We start from the raw sequence: 20,216 nt of genomic DNA on the forward strand, positions 1-20,216 counted from the left end.
GAAATATAAGACCAAATCAAACTCAAATCAAATAAAAGGAAGGAAATAATAAAGAACAGAGTAGAAATCAACAAAATAGAAAAAAGAATTAGTAAAACTCCATGAAACCAAAAGTTGGTTTCTTGAGAAGATCTGCAAAATTAATGAACCTTAGCTAGACCCACCAAGAAAAAAAAGAGACATCACTAGGGACATTACTACAGATTATGCTGGATTATTACAAATAGTTTTATACCAACAAATTAGGCAATTTAGATGAAATGGACAAATTCCTAGAAAGACACCAATTCTCAGCTGACTTAACAAGGAACAGGAAATTTTAATCAACTAATAACTAGTAAAGAAATTGATTTCCTAATTAAATTACCTTAAAAAGGCTCAGAGTTACGTTTTATTTCTTCTTTTTCACTCTTGTTCAAACAGTTATTCTGGTAGGTCTGTAAATTCATCATCATTTGGAAGTTATTTGGAAATGCAGCCAATACACCAGCCTGTATATTCATGATTCTGGAACAAATGTTACGGAAAGCCTCATTTGTTGTCCAAATCATGACTAGACTCTTCAAATAAATTCTCTACTGTAGTGCACTATTCATGAACTATAAAATTATGTGCCTACATATAACTGACCAACACTGAAAGGATAACTTTTTTTTTTTTTTTTTCCTAAGGAAAGAAGGGCTTTCTTGGTAGTCCAATATCTAGCAAAAGAAAATGGAAAGTATTTGCAGGTTAAATCCATCTTCATGCAACAAAAGCTTCCACTATAAGGGTCTTTACTAGAAAGTAAATCTTATCAAGTGGCTTACAGGCTGCATAAAGCTCTCCTTTTGATAATCCGATATGGGAAAGGCAGAAAAAAAAATCTAAAAACTAGCCATAGGTTTTTGTTGTTGTTAGGTGCTACTGAGTCAGTTCCTACTCATAGTGACCCTATGTACAACCGAACAAAACACTGCCCGGTCCTGTGCCAATCTCACAATCATTGTTATACTTAAGCCCATTGTTGCAGCAACGGTGTCAATCCATCTCGTTGATAGTCTTCCTCTATTTTTGCTGTCCCTCTACTTTATCAAGCATGATGTCCTTCTCTAGGGAATGATCCCTCCTGATTATGTGTCCAAAGTACGTGATACAAAGTCTTGACATCCTTGCTTCTAAGGAGCACCCTGGCTGTACCTCTTCCAAGACATATTTGTTCGTTCTTTTGACAGTCCATTACATATTCGATATTCTTCGCCAATACCACAATTCAAAGGTGTCAATTCTTCTTCAGTCTTCCTTACTAATTGCCCAGCTTTCACATGCATATGAGGTGACTGAAAAAACCATTGCTTGGGTCAGGCACATCCTGGTCTTCCAGGTGACATCTTTGCTTTTTAACATTTTAAAGAGGATTTTTGCAGTAGATTTGCCCAATGCAATATATCATTTATTTCTTGGCTGCTGTTTCCATGGGCGTTGATTGTGGATCCATGTAAAATGAAATCCTTGACAACTTGAATCTTTTCTCCGTTTATCATGATATTGCTTATTGTTCTGTGCATACTAGAGAACATTTTTATCTTTGGAAACATACCACACAATTCCAGAGACAATATGGTTTCCTATATGTCAATATGCACGTGATACATAAACCTACTGTCAATTTATAATGACTACTTTAGCAAGTCAGTAGTCAGAAGTGAGGTCAAAGAGGTAGGCTGGGGCCAGGGACTAGCGAACCAAGTAAAGAGTGTGGGTTTTAGTCTAACCATATTAGGAAACCATAGAAGTTAAGCAAGAAAATAGAATAATTTGCATGAAAATAAAAACACCACCTTGGCTGCTTTGTAGAGGATGAATAAGTTAGGCAGTAGTAACACCGGAAAGTGACGTGGTTTGAACTACAGTGGTGACAACGATGATTAAAAAAACCACACATGCACACACGCATAAAACAGCTGCTGTCAAACTGATTCTGACTCATAGCCACCCCATGTATTGCGGGGTACATCTGTGCTCCCTAAGATTTTTAAGGGTGTGGTATTTTGGAGGCAGACTGCCAGGCCTTTTTTCCAAGGTGCCTCTGGGTGGGTTCAAACTGCCAACCTTTCAGTTAGTAGCCAAGCACTTAACTGTCTGCACCACCCAGGGACTCTATGATGACGACTGCCGTTGTGTGTCGTAAGTCAACTCTGACTCATAGTGACCCCATGCGATAAGAGTAGAACTGCCCCATAGGGTTTTCTAGGCTATAATTTTTATAGGAGTAGATTGCCAGGTCTTTCTTCTGTGGAACTGCTGGGTGGGTTTGAACCACCAACCTGTAGGTTAGCAGGCGAGTGCTTAAGCACCTTTAAATCTCATAAAAACCCCATATGAGCAAGCCAAGACAGAGATTAAAAAACTTGTCTAAGATTATACTGGCAAATAGGGGTCAAACAGGACTCAAACCCAAGCAATCTGGCAGAAGGGCCGAGCTCGTAACCAGGTACAATATCCAGCTGTAGTACGAAAGATGAAAAGAAGACGAGGCGGTAGGAAAACGTTTCCAAGTGTGGCTGCCAAGGCTTGCTAATGAACTGGATGGAGAGACGAGGGAAATGAACGAATGTCTCCTAGGTTTTGCTTGAGCAACTAGTGAATTTACCAGTATCATTTAAGAAGATGAGAAAGATTAAGAGAGAAATATATTTTGGGGAGAAAATTCAAGGTAGTTTTAGACCTATCAAGTTTAAAATGCCTGGCAGACATCCTGGGGGAGATGTCAAGTTGCCAGTTGGATTATTGAGTCTGGGATTTCAGGAAAAAGTTCGGACTAAAAACATAAATTTGAGGGACATCTGCATGTGTTAGGGGAGCAATGAGATGATACACAGAGAGGAGACAGAATAGAAGGAAAGGGGTCTCAAGACCCAATCCCGGGGTACTCCAACATTCAGAAGTTGAACAGAGGAGGATTGAGCAAAGGAGACTAAGAAAGCACAGCCAGTGCTTAGGAGGAAAATCAGCAGAGTGCGGTGTCACGAAAGCCAAGAGACTAAGTATTTCAAAAGGAGAAGCCAGGAGGCATGTGTGCTGCTAAGAGGTTGGGAAAGATGAGAACAGAGAAGGAACCATGGGATTTTGCAATGTGGAGGTTTCCTGGTGAAGTTGGAAAGAATAGCATCCTCCTGTTTCCTTCTACCACTGCACTTACCTTGTTATACTGTCTGTCTCATTTCCACACTTTAAGCTCCTAGGCAGTGACAGTGAGTTTTAATTCTAAATCTCTATCTTCCAATCACAATGCTTCAAGTCAAACTGTACTTATATAAATGCTAAATTAATTCAAAGGGTGTTGTAGTCTTATGAGTAAGGCAAAGATTTCCACATGATGCCACGCGGCCTTCCATTTCCCACCTTCTAATCCACATACCGTAAGAGATCCATTCTGTGTGCTGGGTGAGTTGCTACTCTGCTCGCCGTGGGCTTGTGTACTTCCGTAGAGTGTCAGGTTATGCTCACTGGTCTGGCCGGCATAGTCCTGAGTGTGTGGCACTCCATACTCTGTGGGAATTCCATTCTGTGGAGGTGGTGGAAATGGGATGGTAGTAAAAGGCTGAACCATTGCATCAGGAGTTGTTGTTGGCTCCTGGTTACCCTAAAACAAATAGTGAGAAAGAGAGAAACAGGAGAAAAAGTGGCTTTAAATTCTCATTACACAATTACTTTTAAGATGAATATACAGAATTCTCTGAATATTCTGTCACTGCTCAGGTAAAACACGACACTTATTGCTCCGTGATTGAGGAAAATATTGTTACACACACACACACACACACACACACCCGATGTCAATTGGTGGTTACTAGACAGGTCCAAAATCATATTAAAGCTGGCTAAAATGCCAAAGAGTCAAAGCTTTCCCTGTAAACCAAGTTTAAAAAAAAAAAGGCAGCAAATTTCTCAAACAAGATACATTATAAAATTACTGTAGAGTTCAAACTAGTTTGAGCTCCTAGTATTTTCTTTAGAATACTCTATATTCTTTTAGTGATTCCCAAGAGGAAACCAAAGGGAAACTAATCAATTTAAAAATTATAATTCATAGTAATAGGCAGAATGACATTATAAATTAAAGTCTCAAAACCGGACAACATAGACCTCTAGATTTTTAGAGCACAGAGTTCAGGAGAAGTATATTACTAAAAAATTTAATCTTTGAATTTCAAGGTAGAAATTTACATGAACTTGGCTACTAGGTTAATAAAACAAGAGAAAAAAAAAACTTTCCTTTAGTTGGAAATGTCAGAAATACAGAAAAATTTCCCAAGACAAAAAATCAGAGACAGTGTTTTTCGAAATTACTGCCAGATTATAAGGCTTTCAGCACAGCAGAACTCCCCTCCAGCTGATGTCATTCCCAGATGCTTATCTGGGATCCAGTGTGACATTTGAAATGTCAATAAAGAATATACATTTGCTACAGAAAATTATTAGAGGTTATTTTGGCTCTATGGAAACCCTGGTGGCAGAGAGGTTAAGAGCTCAGCTGCTAACCAAAAAGTCCAGCAGTTTGAACCCACCAGGCGCTCCTTGGAAACCCTGTGGAGCAGTTCTACTCTGTTCTGTAGGGTTGCTATGAGTCAGAATTGACTTGACGGCAATGGGTTTGGTTTGGTTTGGATTTTAGCTCTATAGTTCCTCTCTCACGTCTGTCTTCAAGTTCAGGTGCAATGGAGGAGTTTATATCAGGTGTAACACATATTGAGAAGCCTCCACCTCCCCTTCTCAATGACTGACCTCCTCACCTCCCATTTTATTTCACAAAAAGCAAAACCATTATTTTACTGAAGATCCAAGTCAGCAAGCTCTTGAGACACTATCTTGGATGCAGATGGCAGAGATGGCTAAAGGCTTTAAATGTTTGCACTTACATATAAGCTTTCCTCCCTTGTTTTAGACATCAAAACTTTAGAGGTGAAAAGCTGAAAATCTGGGTTTATGTCCTTTATTTCTCCCAGTGATGAACATCATTTCTTTCAAAACCCCCTTTCTCAGCCTCAATTATCCTTTCTACTCAGTGTGAGAGGAGATCCTCTACTCACTGAGACTCCTGGGAACTTTCAGCAGCATTTTCTAAGTATCATCTCAGACTTTCAACATTACCTTGACAGCCATTAAACTGGATATTATCTTATAAAAAAAAAAAATTCCAAGGCTGCCTAAATGAAATCAGGTATCAGGGAAGGACATAAGTCTAGTTACATCTTTAAGTCACTATTTAACCTTTAAGAAAATCTCTCAATTCTGTCATTTGATTTTCTTCAAATTTATGATGTTCTGCTATGATTTAGTAAAAAGAGAAGTGTAGTTAGAACTGCAAGACTTGACTTTGAATTCCAGCTCTGCCATACACAGATCCTGTCACTCTGGGCAAGCCATTTTACCATTCTGTAGTTTGATAGATAAACAAAGTAAGGGTTAAGGAGCCCTGGTGGCACAACGATTAAGCACTCAGCTGCTAACCAAAAGGTGGGCAGTTCAACCTTTTCAGCCACTCCACGGGAGAAAACACCTGGTGATCTGCTCCTGTAAAGATTCAGCCTAGGGAACCCTGTGGGACAGTTCTGCTCTGTCCTATAGGGTCATTATGAGTCAGAATTGACTCGGGGGCACACAACAACAACGTAGATTTGAACAAGCTTTTTGTCATACTTAATATGAATTCACAGATTTTACATACTTGTCCAGTGCCCATGGAAAAATAGTCAATCACCTAAATTACTCCAAAGAAAACACTGACAAATCCCTCAAAACAGATATTTTTACAAACCACATTCATGAGCTATTCTTTAGTAAGATTAAGAATCAGTGACCAAAAATTGTAACCATGTGGAAATTAAGAAACACTGTTCTAAATAACATCTGGGCCAAAGAATAAATAAAAAGTGAAACTATGAGCAATTAAAAAAAATAACTGCCATGGATTGAATTGTGTCCCCCCCCCCAAACAGCTGTCAACTTAGCTGGGCCATTAATTCCACTACTGTGTGACTGTCCACCATTTTATGTGATTTTCCTGTATGTTGTAAATCCTATCGCTATGATGTTAAGGAGATGGATTAGTGGCAGTTATATTGATAAGATCTACAAGGTTAGATAGTGTCTTAAGCCATATTGCTAAGACAAATTAAAGAAGACCTAAATAATGGAGAAATATGTGATCAGGGAATGGAAGACTCAATAGTGTTAAGATTACCATGCACCCCAATTCCACAAAGGCAACAAAAATTCCAGCAGGCATTTTTACAGAAACTGACCACTTCATGTTAAAATTTATACAGAAATGCAAAGAACCTAAAATAGCCAAAACAATTTTGAAAAAGGACAAAATTAAAGGGCTTAAACCACCTGATTTCAAGACTTACTATGAAGCTACAGTAGCTAAAACAGTGTGGTATTGACTTAAGGACAAAAAAAACAGATCAATGAAATAGAAAAGATCCAAAAATAGACACAATTGTTTTTGAACAAGGCATCAAGTCAATTCAATAGGGAAAGGAAAGGCTTTTAAACAAACGAACAGCTGAGTACCTGCTGGAAAAATAAATGTCAACTCTTATGCAAAAATTAACTTGACAGAGAAAACAGATCTAAACATAAAAGCTAAATATCTAGAGGCAAACATGAAAATCTTCACAATTTTGTGATAGTAAAAAAAAAAAAAATCTTAGGACACAAAAAAACAAGAACCATTAAAGAAAAAATTTATAAACTGGACTTGATCAAAATCATAAACCACTGCTCTTTGAAGGACATCATTAAGATAATAAAAAGACAAGAAGGAGACTGGGAGATAATATTCATAATACGTGTATATGACAAAGGACATTTATACAGATTCTATAGCTGTTTATACTATATGGAATAATTCTGTAAAGGACTGTTACAAATCATAATTAAAATAACTAACCAAAACTTTTTCTAATGAGCTAAAGACTTGACCAGATACTTCCCACAAAAAGATACATAAATGGACAGAAAATACATGAAACGGTGGTTCAACATTAGTCATCAGGAATGTGAAATTAAACCAGAACGAGATACTATTTCACACCCACTAGGCTGGCTAAATTAAAAGACTGAAAACACCAAATGTTAAAAAGAATGTGGAATATCCAGAATTTTCCATACGTTGCTTGTGGAAATGGAAAATAGCATAAGCACTTTGCAGAACTGTTTTACAGTTTTACTTTTTTATAAAGTTAAATACTCTTTGTATTTACCTTCCCCCAAATGAAAGCATATCTACAAAAAGACTTGCACAAGAATGTTCATGGAAACCTTCTTCTTAATGGCCCAAATGGAAAAGAACTATACATCAATAGGGGAATGGATAAACAAATTGTAGTCTATTAACAAAACGGAATGCTATTCAGGAAAAAGAAAAAAAAAAAAAAAAAATGAACTCCTGGAATTTGCAATAACATGGATCAATCTTAAAACTGTGTTGAACGAAAGAAGCCAGACATAGGAAATACATACCATATGATTCCAATTATACGAAGTACAGGAAAATGAAAAACTAATAAATGGGGGCAGAAGTCAGAATGTAATTACCTTTCGGGTGGGGAGAAAGTGTTGACTGAAATTTGGCACGAAGGAACACTCTAGGGCAATGGAAATGTTATATATCTAGTTATGAGAGGTGGATACATAGATTTATTAAATTGTTAAAACTCATTAACTTGGACACTTCGTAAGTGTCAAGGATTGAACTGTATCCCCCCAAAATATTTGTGAACTTGGCTAGGCCATGATTCCCAGTATTGTACGGCTGTCCTCCATTTTGTGATCTGATGTTAACCATCCTATGTGTTGTAAATCCTAACCTCTGTCTGTGGTTAATGAGGCAAGATTAGGTTATTTTAAAGAAGATCAGGGTGGGATGCAACACTTTACTCAGGTCACAGCTCTGATCCTATGGGAGGGGAGTTTTCCTGGGGTATGGTCAGTATCACCTTTTATCTTATAAGAGATAAAAGGAGAGAAAAGTGAGCAGAGAGAGAGGGAGCGACTACCACCAAGAAAGAAGAGCTGAGGGCAGAGAATGTCCTTTGTACCTGGGATCCCTGCACTGAGAACCTCCTAGACTCAGGAGGTTGACAAGAAGACACATGGAAATTTCCAAGGAAATATGGGCCCAGAGATGTTGAAAGGAGACAAGGACATTCCCTCCAAGTCGACAGAAAGAGAAAGCCTTCCCCTACAGCTGAATTCTGACTTCTAGCCTCCTAAACTGTGGAAGAATAAATTTGTTTATTAAAGCCACTTGCTTGCGGTATTTCTGCTATAGCAGCACTAGGTAACTAAGACAGTAAGTATGTTATTATATGTTAATTATACCAAAAGAAAAGGAAAAAAAAAAAAGGCAATAAAAAGACCATCAGCAAATATCATAAACTATAAAATACTAATGTCTGTTATTAAAAATCAAAAGACAATTGCATCCATCACTATCATGCATTCTACACACAGTAAGACAGTAAGTGACATGGAGATAAATATCATAAAAAGAAACCAACTATCTTTACAAATATGATTATACACTTTAAAAAGCCAAAAGAATTAACTACAAACTAGTGAACCTAGTAATAAAAATCTGTAAGATTTATATATAATTACTGTAAATCTAGCAATAACTAGTTACTCAAAATGACGACAAATTCCAATATAAAACATGCAGTACGTAGTATAAAATAAGATCTGAATAACTGGAAAGACATATTTTGTTTCTGAAGAAATACTTAAAATAAAAATGTTAATTCTTCTCAAATAATACGTTGCTTAACGTCATTTCCAATCAGAAGCAAATGGTGCCTAGGGGAGGAAACAGGATTAAATGTGTTTATAATTTGTATTCGAACAACTACTAAGAAAGTCGGGAAAAGGAAAAAACTATGACGTGGGCACATGCTCTACATTATATTAAAACTTGCCTAAAACTACTGTAATTAAACAGAAAGAATATACAAAGTGATCAATGGAACAATGATAATTCTAAAACCGATTCACATTTATATGGAAGCTTGATAAAAGATAAAGGTGACATTTCAATTCAGTGGGAGAAAGAATGATTTGTTTATCATATAGTATTTGTAAAAAGCTGCCTACTATCAGAAAGAAAATAAAATTAGTCCCTCAGCTCACATGCCATAACAACAACAACAACAAAAAAAACCTGAGAAAGAATACAGCCTAATTTAACAACTAAAATGATGAAAATATAAGAAAGCTTGGAAGTAACCAGAGGTGGGAGATCCCTAAGCAAGATGGAAACCTAAAAATCGGGGGGGGACACGATGACAGATTTGGCTCCCTTAGGAAGGAAAAGAAGGGAAGGATGGTGAGAGGAAGCGGGGGAAAAGGCAGGAAGAAAGGGGGGAAAAGGCAGGAAGAAAGGGGGGATATGCTTCAGAGTCAAAAGAAAAATTAACTAGGAGAAAATATCTGCAACAGACGAGACGGATGGACTCTGGATTGTCATCACTCATGCAAGAAGGGGTTAAACAAATTGGTAAGAAACACACACAACTGACAGGCAGGGAAGGATATAACTGAACAATTCACAGAAGATGAAATACAAATAGTTACTCTAACAAAAATGCTCAACCTCACTAGCAGCCATGGAAATGCATATGAACAGCAATAAGTCCAATCTTTTAGTCCTCAACTCAGCAAAATAAAAACAAACAGCTTTTTGGAGGTATAACTGAAATACAATAAACTGCACTTATTTAGAGTGTACAATTTGGGAAGTTTTGACATATATACGCCCATTTGAAAAAAAGAAAAGAAAAAAGACCTGGTGATCTTGCTCCTGTAAAGATTACAGCCTAGGAAAGCTTATGGGTGCTACTGTGTCACGTAGGGTTGCTGTGAGTTGGAATCGACCTGACAGTACCCAACATCACCACCCAAAGTGCCATCACCACAATCAAGATAGTGAACATATCTATCCAAAATCCCAGGTTTCCTCTTCCCCTAAAAATAAAACTTATAAAGTATAAATACTTTTTAATGTATAAAGAATGATGAGAAAATATAATCAATAAGGGGAAGCCAATATGAACTGAATCACTGAGTTATTGTACCGCTCTTAGCAGTAGTGACATCTAGACAAAAATTCTTAACTGTCTTTCATTTTAAAGTTATACAGCATCAAAATTCAGCTGTCTCCAGTGTCCACAGATCATTCCTACTTGGTACTAAGGACTGCTTTACATAAAAATCTTGCCTTTGTCCAGTTCTTGGAATTATGGTATGAAAACCTTAAGTTTGTTTTTGCCCATAATTGTTCAGGGAAAAAGCCTGTTCTCTGTCGCCTATCGTACCCTTCCATTACCTCTAGGTCTGGGTATTGTGTATGATGTCTCCTGTGCTACTGGGGAGGAGGAAACCCTGGTGGCATAGTGGTTAAATGCTACGGCTGCTAACCAAAAGGTCAGCAGTTTGAATTCACCAGGCACTCTTTGGAAACTCTATGGGGCAGTTCTACTCTGTCCTGTAGAGTCACTATGAGTCGGAATCAACTCAACGGCAATGGGTTTGGTTTGGATCTGGTATTGGGAAGGAGGGGGAATGGACCCTAATAGGGAAATAATTTTCTCTCTCCTCCTTCAGTCTTTTGGTGCTGAGTGCACCACTTCAGGGGACCTCACAGGATTTACTGGCCTGGAGACACATTTGAAAGAGAAAAGACTTCAAATTCAGGTGAATTGGTGAACAAAAATAATGGCACCAAAGATCTCTATAGATCTACATTCCAACGCCAGGCATAAATACAATCTTACAGGAATCCATCAGAAGGGTCTACTAAATAATTGGTAAATCTTAGCTAGAGACCCTGTTTCCCGGTTTAGATTACCATGGCAAAGAGGACTTTTCCAATGCTCGGACTTTGCTGCTCTCAAACTCATCTCTTTTACCTCAGCCTCCATTCTCCATCTCACCCTGCTGGGGATGATACTGTGGCACCAAAGTACACAATGTTACCCCTCCCACAGGGCTGGTCTTGACAGAGCCAGCAGAGTCAACTGAACAAACACCAATTAGCAGTGGGAGATGGAGAAAGCAAGATAAAAACATTCTGTACGGTCCACTTGCAGTCTTTCCGAAGCCTGCGTGTTTCGCAGAAATGCAAGACAGGCGGAGTCAAAATTGTTTCCCTGACAGAGAAGAGAAATGTAAACCTCTGCTAAGAGGTCAGGAAGAAATTTTTGGTGGATTGTTTTGTTCTTTATACAAATGCTTTTTATTTTTGTTTAAAATAACAACCCAACAACTATTACATCAACATACTAAGGGGATGAAATTGGGATAGGAAGGATTTTCACATTTTACTTCACACACATCTGCAATGTTTAACTTTAGTTCCATATTTCCATTAAACTTCCAGGACACATCCCAAAGTTACAAGTCCAAAAAAGAAGTACAATAGTCCCCAGACAAACTACAATACTGCACATGGTTATTTCTAGGCATAAATTTACATCTATGTTTATATGAAAATGCTCTGTTTTAATACCAGAAAGCTAAGCAACTTAAGTATATCTCACCTGAGAAAAAGAATTAACTTTCTTTGGTTGCCAACAAAACTAGACACAATTGTTCTTTTTAATTCAGTAGTCTGTAAACTTTTTCTTTCACAACACATATGCACAATAAGAAGGACCAAAAAAACCACACTCGTTGCCTTGAAGCCAATTCCGACTCATAGTGACCCTATAGAACAGAGTAGATGGAACTGTCCCATAGAGTTTCCAAGGCTGTAAATCTTTACAGAAGCAGGCTGCCACATCTTTCTTTCGTGGAACAGCTGGTGGGTTCGAACCACCGACCTTTTGGTTAGCAGCTGAGTGTTTTAACCACTATGCCACCAGGACTCCAATATTTCTAGCTCGCCTAATGAGAATCTAATGGAAGATTTACTACACATCCTTTGTTTCCTAGCATATAAATTATGACTTTAAGGGAAAGGTGATAGGAAAATAAACCGTAGATACCTTTCAGTACTTATCAGTGTATCCCACTAAATGACAGTTCACTGAAACCAGAACTGTTTAATTCTTCCTTGTACCCCTCCAGTGCTCAGCACGGTCCTGTGCCATGGGTACTCCAATCTTTGTTATCCTGCACGCCTTGCTCATGCCTTTGCTCAAATGTCAACTACCCTGACCACTCTATTTTAAATTTCAGCCCCCATGTCTCCTCATCCTTACGTAGAACTATGCCTGGAATATAAAAACCAAAAAAAACCAAACCTGTTGCCGTCAAGTCAATTACAACTCACAGTGACCCTATAGTACAGAGCAGGACTACCCCATAGGGTTTCCAAGGAGCAGCTGGTGGATTTGAACTGCCAACCTTTTAGTTAGCAGCCATAGCTCTTAGCCACTGCACTAAATACTTGTTGAATAAATTAATGAAAGGGGCATAGGTAACCATGTCTGTTGTTTTAATTCCTACAAAGTTTCATGTGAATTAGCAAAGTATTACTTAAGGATTTCAGGCATCAGAAGAATGATAAAACAGAATATCTAAAATAAAAGGTGTCCTTATGTTACAGAAAGCTAATTGTGAGGGCAAAGAGCAAGCTGCATCTAATCTTCCTCGTATCTCCATGAATTCACTACAGGGAATTGGCAGGAAATTATAAACAAAGCATTTCTTTGGTTAATTGCCTTCCTATCAGCAACATCATTTACAACTACACTAACAAGTCAGGTCATCCCAATTTCCTGAAAAGCTATCTACATTTAAAAAAAAAAAAAAAAATGCTCCGGTTTAAAAAGAAGGCATGAATGACTGACAAAGTTTTTTCTAAATAGTTATTTTTGATTATGGCCTCCCAACCCATTAAAATAACCTGAAGAGAGCTACATATAATAGACAAATCTGGGTATGGCATTATTTGATAATATTCCAATAATTAGTCAACAAATCAATTTTATGCCCTACCAGCTCATCACTATACCTATCCAAAGCTTCAAGAGGCAAAATTAATACTAGAGGAAAAACAGAGTATCTTATTCCACAAAGATGGTGACCCCTTGCAACTTAACAACTTTAGGGATGCAATTTTATGGATAACATTCTTTTACAAAGAATGGGAATTCCAGAGCACTTAATTGTGCTCATGAGGAACCTGTACTTGGAGCAAGAGGCAGTCATTTGAACAGACGAAGAGGATACTGCGTGGTTTAAAGCCAGGAAAGGTGTGCAACAGGGTTGTATCCTTTCACCATACTTATTCAATCTGTATAACCCAGTGCCGTCGAGTTGATTCCGACTCATAGCAACCCTACAGGACAGAGTAGAACTGCCTCACAGAGTTTCCAAGGAGCGCCTGGTGGCTTCGAACTGCGGACCCTTTGGTTAGCAGCTGTAGCACTTAACCACTGCGCCACCAGGGTTTCCTTCAATCTGTATACTGAGCAAATAATCCAAGAAACTGGAGTATATGAAGAACACGGCATCAGGATTGGAGAAGACTCATTAACAACCTGCGTTATGCAGATGACAAAACCTTGCTTACTGCAAGTGAAGAGGACTTGAAGAACTTACTGATGAAGACCAAAGACCACAGCCTTCAGTATGGACTACACCTCAACACAGGGATAACAAAAATCCTCGCAACTGAAATAAGCAGTATCATGATAAAAGGAGAAAAAACTGAAGTTGTCAAGAACTTCATTCTACTTGCATTCACAACCAAAGCCCATGGAAACACAATCAAGAAATCAAACAAGATGCACTGAGAAAATCTGCAAAAGACCTCTTTAAAGTGTTAAAAAGCAAAGATGTCACTTTTTAAAGACTAAGTACCTTACCCAAGCTATGGTGTTTTCAATCGCCTCATATGCATGCAAAAGCTGGGCAGTGAATAAGGAAGACAGGGAATTGATGCCTTTGAATTATGGTGCTGGCGAAGAATACCGAACATATCATGGACAGCCAGAAGAACGAACAAATATGTCTTGGAGAAAGTACAACCGGAATATTCTTTGGAAGTAAAGGTGGTGAGACTTTGTCTCACATACTTTGGGCATGTTATCAGGAGGGATCAGTCCCTGGAGAAGGACATCATACTTGGTAAAGCAGAGGGTCAGTGAAAAAGTAGATGACCCTCAACAAGATGGATTGATACAGTGGCTGCAACAATGGGTTCAAACGTAACAAAGACCATGAGGATGGCGCAGGACCAGGCAGTGTTCTATTCTGTGGTACTGAGGTTGCTGTGAGTCAACGCCGACTCGACAGCACCTGACAACATCATCTTTGGTTCAGAGTCCCTGGGTGGTACAGTTAATGTGCTTGGCTGCTAACCAAAAGGTTTAGTGTTTGAGTCCATCAGATGCTCCCTGGAAGAAAGGCCGGGTGATTTACTTCCAGAAAAACCAGCCATTGAAAACTCTGTGGAGCACAGTTCTACTCTGACACACACGGGGCTGCCAGGAGTCAGAGTCGAGTGAACTGCAACTGAGTTTAGCTTTGGTTAAGGCTAAAGATGATACCTACATAGGAAAAGAATGTACAGATTATAAAGACTGGTAACAATTTTTAAAAATGTCTTATTCCTCAATACAAGCAAATTTGTTTATTCCACAAGTTAGACTACTTGAGTACGAAATAAGTGATGCAAACAAAGGTCCCACATTGCCAACCAAATACATCCCGAACTCCTCTGCCAGTTATTCTAGACTCTTCTTCACTATCACTTAGTGAACGCTCATTACGGTCCTAGCAGCACACTAAGCACTTTACATGTTGTTGTGTATCGTCCCATCAGTTCCGACTCACAGCGACCCTATGGGACAGAGTAGAACTGCTCACAGGGCTTCCTACGCGGCAGTCTTTGTGTGAGCAGATCAACAGGTCTTTTCTTCCCTGGGTGGGTTAGAATCGCAGCCAAGCACTTAACCACTGACCCTCCAGTGCTTTCCATACATTAACTTATTTAATTCTCACAACCCTGTAAGGTAGGTATTCTTTTACAGATAAGGAAAACGAAGTTTAAAAAGGTTAAGTATCATATTTAAAATCACTAGGCTAATAACTGGCAAAGACTCCAACCCAAACCAAGGCCAATTCTAAAGCTGGTGTTTCTGGTCACTGTGCCACGTGGCATCTCCGGCGGAGTCCTCAACCATTTCTTCCCAGTCATGTCATATGCTATTCCTGACTGTCATTCTTTGTTGCAACGAATCCAGGCTATTCAGTAGCCTCCAAATACGGTGCTTTTCCAGGTCAGAGACAGACTGCTACAGAAGTGATCAGTATCTTTCTCCATCTTGTAGCCTCTATCAAGAATATTCGTGGACAATGAAAAACTTCGTTGGCCATAAAGGGCCAATGCAAATAACCCTTTCTTCACGAAGCCACTCCTAGAAAGGAAGTACGGTATAAAGCAAAGGTCAGCAAGCTCTTCCTGTAAAGGGCCAGATAGGAAACATTTTAGGATCTGCGGGCCCTGTGGTCTCTGTCACAACTGCTGGCAACTACTAGCAACTACTCTACTCTGCTGTTACACAGCATGAAAGCAGCCAGAGACAATATGTAGATAAAAATGATTATGTTATAAACTTCATTTATAACACTGAAAGATAAATTTCATATCTCAAATATTATTCTCTGCTTTTTTTTTTTTTTAACCTAAAATTTAAAAATGTTAAAACCATTCTCAGTTTGCTGGTCATAATAAAAATAGGCAGTGGGCCAGATTTGGCCTGCAGACCATGGTTCATTGGCTGCTGGTATAAATAAGATTAAGCTTTAGAACCAAATAAGCCTGGGTTCACAAATCCTGACTCTGTAACCTTTTAGTTCTGTGAGTCTGGTCAAGAAGCTAAGCCACAGCATTTTCAGTTGCAAAACGAATCTAACAGCTACCTATTGGGAATATCACAGTGACCCAATAGGACAGAGTGGAACTGCCCCACACAGGGTTTCTAAGGAGTGGATTCGAACTGCTCACCTTTTGGTTAGCTGCCACCTGAATAGATTTGACAGCAATGGGTTTTTTTTTTATTGGGAGTATTGGGGGACACTGCTGGTTCAGTGGCAGAATTCTTGACGTCCACGCGAGAAACTCAGGTTAGATCTCTTGCAAATGTGTTTCATGAGCAGCTACCGCTAGCCTGTCAGTTGAGGCTTGTGTGTTGCTATGATACTGAACAGGTCTCAGCGGGGCTTCCAGACTAAGACAGACTGAAAAAAAAAAAAAACTAAACCCATTACCGTTGAGTTGATTCCAACTCATAGTAACCCTTCAAGACAGAGTAGAATTGCCCCATAGGGTTTTCAAGAAGCACCTGGTAGATTTGAACTCTTAACCATTATGCCCCCAGGGTTTCCAAGATAGACTAGGAAGAAAGTAAAAATCAGGCAGTGAAAACCCTATGGAGCACAGTTCTTCTCTGACTCACAACATCACCATGAGTCAGAATTGACTCTATGGCAACTGGCTTTTATTGTGAAGCTGAGATGAGATAAAGAATTAAAAATGAGTCCCTGAGTGGTACAAATAGTTAAAACCCTATGAAGTAGTTCTATTCTGCACACATAAGGTCACCATGAGTCAGAATCGCTCGACGGCAACTAACAAAGGCAACAAGTACAGTGACTAATATAGCAAACTTCCAGCTAATGTTCGCATTCCCTATTTCCAGTTAGAAGTGATTACTTCCTCTCCATTGCAGTTAGCCTGCAACACTAATATGTATGAGGCATTTACACTCAAAGTCTTATACTTATCCTCTTAGCGATGCTGATTGAGTCGACCACCTTCCTAATCACCGTGAATTACCTGAAACCTCTTCCTTACCCCTATCCCAAATGAGTTACGTACTGATGCATTCAGCTGCTATTTCTTGCCAACAAGGAACCACTGAAAGAGGGGAACAGCAGAATCATAGCTGTGTAATGGTAACAGTGTGAAGAATACACTAGAGGAGGGACAATCAAGGGCAGAAAATGGAGGCTTCTGCAACATACTGGAGAAGACAGGTGGACTCAAACAAGTGTAGTGGGGCAGAGGAAATTCATTCAAGGGAGTTTGTGTGGTGGAATTGAAAGAATCTGGCAACCAATCAGTTACAGGGAACAAGGCAGAACAGATGATTTTTTTAAGCTTTACTGCTGCAGACTCACAATTCAGGACTTATTAGCCTACTCACTTTTAAAGATACTTCAAATAAAAGTTCCCTCATTATTTACAAATCATACTCCTTAGTCTGTTTATTGTTCCTTAATCATATTCTGTTCCCACGAATTATTCTGCATATTATTTTAATCAATTATTTAATGACATTTAAGCATCTTTAAGACGCTGGTTTTTAACATGGGAAGGTGGTGAGGGTAAAAATAAAATTCTTGCCTTTGTAGGACTAAATTGAGAAGGTGAGAAAGGCACGTCAACTAATAACGACAGCAATGTTATTTGTGCTATAAATAAAGCTATTATGCATAGTTAGACTACTACAGGAGAGCGTAGGACGAATGGCCCCCGAATATAACTGTCTTCACTTTTCTAGGGCAATTAGTCTATATAAGATTAAATAGAGAGGGTAATTTTGTTTGTTTTTATCTTCCCATTTATTTTCCAACTTTGTTCTAATTTTTTCAGTTTGGTAATCCTGAGTCCCACTTGTATACCTAATCTGCTATTGTGCTGCTTCCAAGCAATGGGCTGTAGATCCCATTTGAAGAGAAAAGCCTTCTAATTCCCATATTACATACAAGATCATAATGGATCCAATCAGATCAATATTAATTTTATTTACACTATCATAAAAAGAATCATTTCATTATTTAAGGACAACATATTGCCACCAGTTGATCACCACTGCTAATGTCACTAATCATTTTTTCTAACGCTTTATATAAAAGGAAATTAATTCTCTAGTTTATAGTGGAAAGAAAGTATTTTTGCCTTTAAGCATTTTATAAATTGAATCATTCTATTCCCTGCAATTTGCTTAGGTTGGTTCAGATCTCAAACTTCACCTGCCTTTGTGAAAAAGAGTTTACAAAAAAGCTCTCAGTTGACAGTGCCTAACCAAAAGCCCATCATTCTTCTCAGATATGGTGACTTGTCCCCAGATGTTTGTGACGAGAGCGAAAAAAAAAAAAAGGTAATTATTGAACTGTTATCTTAGAAAGATGAACACTAAACACTGGGTTTAAAACCAACTACGATCAATTAAAATTAAAAAAAAAAAAAGAGCAAAAAAAAACCACCTTAGAAGAATGATAAACGAAGAAAAAAATTATGAGTGACAAAATGAATGAATAAGCTCTAAAAAGCCAAAATAATGCCCAGTTACTAGACATAAGGCAAAATCCATCCTAGAGTTTTATCGAAACACTTGAATTGAACAGTGCCACTTCCTCGAATTTCCCATATCAACTTCCTTTGGTATCTGACATATTCTGCATTCAAAACAAACATACAAAAAAACTCCTCAAAATTTAAAACCAGCTGTTACCTATTGTATTACTGTTGTCTTTCATTTTTCTTCAAATGACCATAATTACCTAGAAGGAGAACTATTTAGAAAAGAGCATTTTCCTTTTCTCATATCAACAAAATTCATCATCTGCATACCCAGAGCAGGAAGTATTAGTGTTTAAAGGTCCTGAAAATATACCTGAAAGCATAAGTTAGATAAAACTAATGCACTTTCTTTTTCACAATGAATATGAAGTAAACCCAGGGCCATAAGATGTCATACAGCCTGCCTGTAGGTAATACAAGTTTGAAATTGAGAAGAAAAATCTACATTGACTCTCCATAGTCTCCAATTTGTATATTCAGTTTGAATTCTAAGAATACATTTTTCATTTGGTTGTCTGGAACTTAGTGGGTGGCTGGGATTCCAAACATGCTCACAAAAACGGATTTAAAGATCATATGATAATGATTACAGTAATAAAAAAGCCACTCACCACTTGAAAGATCAAATTAAGGGAAAGTGTTGTCTAATTCCAAGCAAGGAGCCCAGGGACTCATCCGTTTCTGCTGCCTTCTCAATATCAGGTCTCCAACCTCATACAGTCAGGACCTACCTTCTACCATACATAGCCTCTCACAGGCACAAACTCATCTTTTACCTGGTTCCTTTAGCAAGGTGTTCCACACCTTACGTATTTAACAGTCACTTGGGGAATATGTTTAACAACAACACAAATACCAAGATATTTTCCCTATAGATTATGATTCGGTGAGTTGGAAGGAGCCCTGGTACCTTTTGGTATAGGTGGTTTGAGTACCACATTCTGAAAAAAAAAAAAAAACAAACAAACAAAAAAAACAAACTGCTTTGCAGGCTTTGGCTGAGTAAAATGAGAGATAATTATGGTAGCTAGCAGCATGCTTCCAGAAAATGTCCTAAAGCATTTATACACCTAGAAGAAGGGCAGAGATGAGGAAGGGTGTAGGTCACTGGAAGAAGGTAATAATCGTGGCCATAAATAGAGGATTATCTTGTATGAAACCTACAGATGAGAGAATAAACACGAGTTGTTGCTTTTGTTTATTTTTTCCTAAACAAAACAGAAACGCAAGCCTACAGAAATGCAGGCCTAACAATGGATTCTAGAGTGGGTGTAATCAAAGAGCCAGGACCCAAAGGAGGTGTATGCTACAGTCACGGTAAGGGAAGACGGGTGCAGGAGGGGGACAAAGTGGAATCCGGAGCTCTTGCAAACAGATAATGAATAAAATAAAGATACAACAGGCAATACAATACACTCTATGTCTATGCTTAGAATAAAAATGAATGACAGAAGATAGCATATGCAAGTCTAAGGGGAGGTACAGGCTTGGCCAACAAGCATACTGCAAACTTGTCTTGAAAAAAAAGAAACCCACACACACTTTTGAATTACTCAGAGAGAAAAACCGATCTACCTTTCCCCTGAGGCTGAGTTCTGCCATCTCACAGCAATGAATATTTAAACAGGAAAATAAATATTTCATAAAGAAGTCATTCAAACCCATAGTCTATTAGGTTAAAAGTGACAAACCCTGTAATAGTCTTAATGTCTCCAACCTCTTAAAAGCTCTTTCTTCCGTTTCTCCTTAAAGCAGTATTTAGAACCTCAGACCTCCATGAATCATGTCTTCCACTGGCAAGATGAGACCACAGGAGATACTCTGGGTCCGTAATCTGCTTCCTTGGAAAAGG

General features: G+C 38.4%; 1 protein-coding gene across 16 annotated transcripts in view; it reads right to left on the minus strand.

Annotated features, from left to right (window-relative positions):
* The window catches only part of RBFOX2 (RNA binding fox-1 homolog 2), a 333,110-nt gene that overhangs the window by 71,654 nt on the left and 241,240 nt on the right, over positions 1–20,216 (minus strand). For all 16 annotated transcript variants that reach the window (XM_049884313.1, XM_049884311.1, XM_049884323.1 and 13 more), the window contains one exon: positions 3,401–3,625. In XM_049884313.1, coding sequence (XP_049740270.1) covers positions 3,401–3,625 — 225 coding nt within the window. The remainder of the gene's footprint in view (positions 1–3,400; positions 3,626–20,216) is intronic.

This window comes from Elephas maximus, chromosome 4 (genome assembly GCF_024166365.1).
Source record: "Elephas maximus indicus isolate mEleMax1 chromosome 4, mEleMax1 primary haplotype, whole genome shotgun sequence".
Taxonomy (NCBI): Eukaryota; Metazoa; Chordata; class Mammalia; order Proboscidea; family Elephantidae; genus Elephas; species Elephas maximus.